We start from the raw sequence: 5,176 nt of genomic DNA, 5'->3' as shown, positions 1-5,176 counted from the left end.
ACAGTCCGATTGCTGCGTAGGACCAAGACGTATGTGAGGCGGACTCACGTGAAGCAGACCGATGAAGACCAACCCTTCCAGATATGCGCCCTTCTGTCGACACCCAAAGTTGTTGGTTCTAGTTTAACAAGGACACCGAGAACGGGGTGGACGATTCGAACACAAAATCCGACACACACATACACACACACGTACACACACAAACAAAAAAACAATCGCACAGCAAAGTCCCGGAGTTGGAAGGACCCTCAGGAAGACATCTAGTTGCGACAGTTGCTCACCGACTACTGAGAAGCATCGCCCTACCCAACGACAGCTGGTTCCCGTGGAAGGTTCCACCGCCACTCGGGTCGCCCGAAAGGATGGCCACATTCGGGTTTATCCTGATGCTGCTGGCTGGTTGTTGTGTATTTTTAATTCTCTTCATCGAGCCACTCCACTCACTCTCGCGCTTGGCAATTTGTTTGGCGCTGTTTTGCTTCCTGAGAGCCGGCTTCTCGAGGCGTAACGAGATTAGAATACATCGCGAGCTCCAACGGCTTCCCGAGAAGAGGACCACCCGAAGGATGTGTTTGGTTGTGTTGATGCACCCGCCCTCCCCTGACTCACTGGGGAGTGCCACTCGGCCACTGACGGTGGTTAGATGTGTGATGGGTAGCAAACAAATTGCGCCAAAAAGAGCTTCAAAGGGAAAACACCAAGGTTCCTAGCGTCTACGGTGGGACGAGAAGCTTTCAACGTAAAGCTTTGATGAGTGCAGAACATAAATGAGCTTTTGCGGAAGCTTTTTGAGCATGCTGAATCATTTGGAACTATTCGCGTTCAACATACACAACTTACTATTTATTTAATATCATAAACACGGACGTAAGCCACACTTGTGACAAGAGGTATTACGGTAGACGATTGCACATATCTAACTAGCTCGTTATTGTTCTATTTTCGTGCGGCACCATGCGCCTCCATCGGCAGGCAGTTTGAAGGCACCTTACAGGCTGGACTAACGAAACAACAGCAAAACCCGACGATTTTTAGAGGCCAAACGGTACGGTCTAAAGCTTTACACACAAATACACAAATAGACGAAGAAGGAAGGCATTTCGTTACAGGAAGCATCTCGACCGACTACACGTGTCGCCAGTCCGTCATTTCGTGACCCACTTGCATAAAGCGGATGGCATTTCGTTCCTGCGCTATCGCACGCTCCGTACCGATGGCGATGAGTAGCTCCATCATTGAGAGAACTGTTGCAAAGGAAAATAAGTATCAAATCGCTTGTATTTTTTCGCCAGCATGACCAGGACACGTACAGAATAGTGACGTTAAGAGGCATATCAGGGTCAGCATGTTGGACGAAAGCTTCTTCGTGTAGCTGTAGTACGCCGAGTAGAGTATGACGGCGGCCAGCAGGGCCGTCTGCACGTAGGTGAAGTATTTAAACATCGCAATCAGTACGGGACGCCACATAATGACTCCAATGATCCAGAACATGGCGAACAGGATGTTCAACGTGCACGGTACCACCAGCTCGTACAAAGCCCTACGCCCTTCAAACGATGCGAATTAATAATTAGTACATTAATTTGAATTACAACATTTTTTGTTTTTCTTTTTTGTCAAAGGCATACTTACAATCGACCCGCAGCTGTTCGGCCCCCATGCTCAGTACGAAGAGCACGAGAAATATGTTCAAGCTGCCGAAAATGATCGTGACGGTCCGGAAGGCCTGTTTGGTCAGCATGGTTCACGTGCGGCGTAATAAGGCACTTCTAAAAGCAAGCAAGAAATGGCATTTCCACATAAGTACTACAGGCACAGGTTGGTCGTCTTCGTTTAACGGGGGTGCGTTGAGCTGAGAGTCGGAGATTTGATTTAAAAAAAAAATAGCCACGACAACCTTCAACCAGTTACAGGTGGAGATGAGTTTTATTTCGAGATTAAAATAGATTAATTGACTAAGAGCCGTTTACAGTAAGTTAACTTAGACCGTTCGCGCGACAGGCATGTAAACCACCATTCCCTCGATCGGATTGGCTTTCTTGCGCAGGAACGCGATCGTGGCAGAAACAATGGAGACCTCGATGGCACATACAACTGCAAGAAGAGGACATTCGTGTTATTCGGAACCAAACGAGCACAATATTTCCACCCGTCTGGTGGGAAAACCTACCGAACACAAACGTGAAGCACAACTTCGCCAAGTACGGCGCTTCGTGGGTTTCGAAAAACCGGTGTCCGTACACTACCATTAGGAGCGCGAATACTAGCTGGGCGTAGTGGAAGATTTTGAACAGCCTTAAGAGAGAGATTTCCTCCTACAAATGAAAAAGTGCGAGATGACATGGTGAAGTTAAGCACTTCCAACTGCGATCCAACAGTCCCTTACCGTCACAATTCCTATAACTAATAGCACGGCCAGCACCATATTAGCGAGGCACGGCGAGATAAATAATTCGTACAGAGCTGTTGGAAGAAAAAGTAAAGGACATTAATACCGCGTGATTGCACGAAGCGCTTCGAGAAGCAATAACTTACGCTGATCGTCCGCATGCTGCACGATCGTGTACACGGCCATTGCCATCATGAGCAAGTTGGCCGATGCAATCAGCAGACAGAGTACCTTGCACATGGTGATGGCCTATCGCGCGCCACTCGTCCCGGTTTCCTCGCTGGGCCTACAACAAGCACAAAAAATATGCACAATTGACAACGGCATGCTCTGGCAACGGAACGATCTACAAACGTAACATCTTCATTACACAATCTCATAAATATACAATTCCTTACGAAAAGGACAATGTTTTTTTTTTTAACGAATATCGTCTAACAACGTGGTTGAATAGTGTTTTACAGTAATGAAGGAAAACATCATAGCCTACTACGTAGCAATATTCATGTATGTCTGTTCCCAATCACACCACCCATGGAAACATGTACGCTTTATTGCTCTCCCTTCGTAAGGTATATATGATTTTCTTTTTACAAACGCCACACCCGCCGGTTCAGTTCATTCGTTCGATTCATTCGCCCTAGTTCAGTCCACCGCCAGACACCTTAGCCGGCTTGATCGCCAGCTGCGCACGTCCCATAACTCATCGCAGATGATGCGACCGATCCTTGCGCTTACACGCAGCCTGCCACGCTCGAGGGGTCGTCTGTCACGATTTCTGTCGCACAACCGGCTCCACGATGTGCTCCACGTCCACCTTAACAAGGTAGAGCAGGGCGGCTGCCAAGCAGATCAGTACGAAAATAGCACCCAGCTGCACGTAGCTGAAGATTTTAACGATCTTCACCAAACGGGGTCGGCGCTGGAAAATCGAGAACGACCGATTCGTGACGATTATTCAACCTGGTGGCGGATGTGGGGATCGAATTTCCACCGACGCGGCAACCGCCATTACCACCTGTGGCGCTCTCACTCGGTCGGGGATCGATGGGCGTTACGTACCGTTAAGATGCCAATAATCAGCGCGATGACGGAGGCAAAATTGGCCAGGCACGTTCCGACGATGATGAGATTCGTACCTGCAATCGAGAAGCATCGTGAGTTGATGGTGCATTGCGTTTGCGGTAATTCGCAACCCGGATACTTACTCAGGGGCAGATTGGCGATTGGGAACACTTTGCTGGCCAGCGTTATGAAGATGGCTATCAGCGAGATGGCCAGACTGTACAGGAACACCTTGTGCATTCGATTGGTCGTCATGGTGGCCACGGGAGTTATCCCAACAAGCTGGCATTCACGACCGACAACGACGACAACGACGGCGACAAATGGCCCAACACTACACGGTTAGTTTGGGTTCAACGCCAGCATCTTGGCTGAACGGCGAAAGACACACCGAAACGCTTGTCACCACACACTGTCACACTCCGGATGGTACGCGTTCGCACAACTCACACTCCGTGGCCCAGCACGGTAAAATGGGACACGCCGTTCGGGGAAAACTCTGTCCGCTGGCCTGATGGGCCTGGTCGAACACCTGAACTGTATCAAGATGGATCGTTCGTTTGCGGGCGCGAATACAATGAATGAATGTTTTGCCCTTCGATCCCCCACGAACGATGGCACTGTTTTGATGACAACCACAGCACGCAATGGCTGTGAAAATGCGAGGGTCCTTTTCTTTCCCGCACTGCTAGCTGACATGGACCGTGGAAAACGTGTGAGTAACCCACGTAACGCGTGTGCGCATGAGCGATGAGAGTGCGAGCGTGGCAATGGAACGCACAATTGTGCGTGAGTGCCCAGAACGACGCGGAATTGAGTGCCATTTTTTTTTGTACAACATAGAAGCATTGTGAAAAATAAAGCACAACTAAAAGCGCATAAAAAGACACAAAAGAATGGGTGTGAAAAACCCCTCATCAATGTAAATTTTCCGCCTTTTGGATTGCACTCAGTTGCATCAAACAGCACGCAGAATGAGCATTATTGCACATGCACCCATTACATCGCACTGCACTGTAATATGCTCTCTGTTTACATGCCATGTTTGAGTGCTTATGCTCATGGTGTGATGTTTTTAATTTCGTGGAACTGATTCACACTATACATCCTATGATTTTGGTACTAAAAATTTTAGGAAGCAAAAAAAAATTGTTCACTGATTGCACGACAAATCCGATTGGCGATGAATTCCAAAACAACGTCCGCATCGCGCTATCACCGGTTGCTCAACCTCACAAACACTGCCACAACACATCGCACAGCACAGCATTTCGTCACAGGAAGGGTGTGGAGAAATAGTTAAAAATAACCTTGAATCAATCGCCCCCGGAGAAAGAAACGCGATCTTTTTCCTCCCAGCCAAAAAGGAAAAACGTGCACATCAGCTCGCACCGCACGGGCACAAAATGGTACCCTAACCAAACGACCTAGTTCTATGCTACTTGTGTGGCCTTTACTTACCAGCAAAGAACGCTACAGGTGGAGCGCAATGGCAGGAACACCCGGGAACGACGCTTTCTGCTGCTGATGCTGCTGGCTGTTTCGCTGGAAGTGTGTGCACCAGTCCGTGCGTTCATGATTCACATGCGCCCCATTCGACAACCGACGGTTCGGCGCCACATTTTGCACTACTTTCTGGCGAGGGAAAAAATACTGCCTAACCCACACCGACCCAGCCGGACACGGACAGCGAGTCAGCCTACGCGCGTCGCAAGCAGATGA

At 48.8% G+C, this 5,176-nt stretch overlaps 2 protein-coding genes across 3 annotated transcripts; both read right to left on the bottom strand.

The window, feature by feature from the left end:
* Positions 1-868: 868 nt before the first annotated feature.
* Positions 869-5,176, bottom strand: LOC128722695 (uncharacterized). 2 transcript variants are annotated; one of them, XM_053816371.1, is made up of 5 exons: positions 4,916-5,176; positions 2,536-2,675; positions 2,387-2,463; positions 2,171-2,315; positions 1,921-2,094 (listed from the first exon to the last, which is right to left on the bottom strand). In XM_053816371.1, the coding sequence occupies exons 2-5, from the start codon at positions 2,627-2,629 to the stop codon at positions 1,982-1,984; spliced, it is 429 nt and encodes a 142-aa protein (XP_053672346.1). In that variant the 5' UTR covers positions 2,630-2,675; positions 4,916-5,176; the 3' UTR covers positions 1,921-1,981. The 2 variants fall into 2 exon arrangements, with proteins under 2 accessions (XP_053672345.1, XP_053672346.1); XM_053816370.1 differs by lacking the exons at positions 1,921-2,094; positions 2,171-2,315; positions 2,387-2,463; positions 2,536-2,675 and adding exons at positions 869-1,244; positions 1,311-1,547; positions 1,633-1,769.
* LOC128722696 (uncharacterized) lies at positions 2,937-4,016 on the bottom strand. The gene is made up of 3 exons (XM_053816372.1): positions 3,598-4,016; positions 3,452-3,528; positions 2,937-3,311 (listed from the first exon to the last, which is right to left on the bottom strand). Exons 1-3 carry the CDS (start codon positions 3,707-3,709, stop codon positions 3,159-3,161), a joined length of 342 nt encoding a protein of 113 aa, XP_053672347.1. The 5' UTR covers positions 3,710-4,016; the 3' UTR covers positions 2,937-3,158.

This window comes from Anopheles nili, chromosome 3 (genome assembly GCF_943737925.1).
Source record: "Anopheles nili chromosome 3, idAnoNiliSN_F5_01, whole genome shotgun sequence".
Lineage (NCBI taxonomy): Eukaryota > Metazoa > Arthropoda > Insecta > Diptera > Culicidae > Anopheles > Anopheles nili.
Note: the sequence above shows the minus strand (reverse complement) of the source record. Positions and strands in the feature narration are given on the sequence as shown.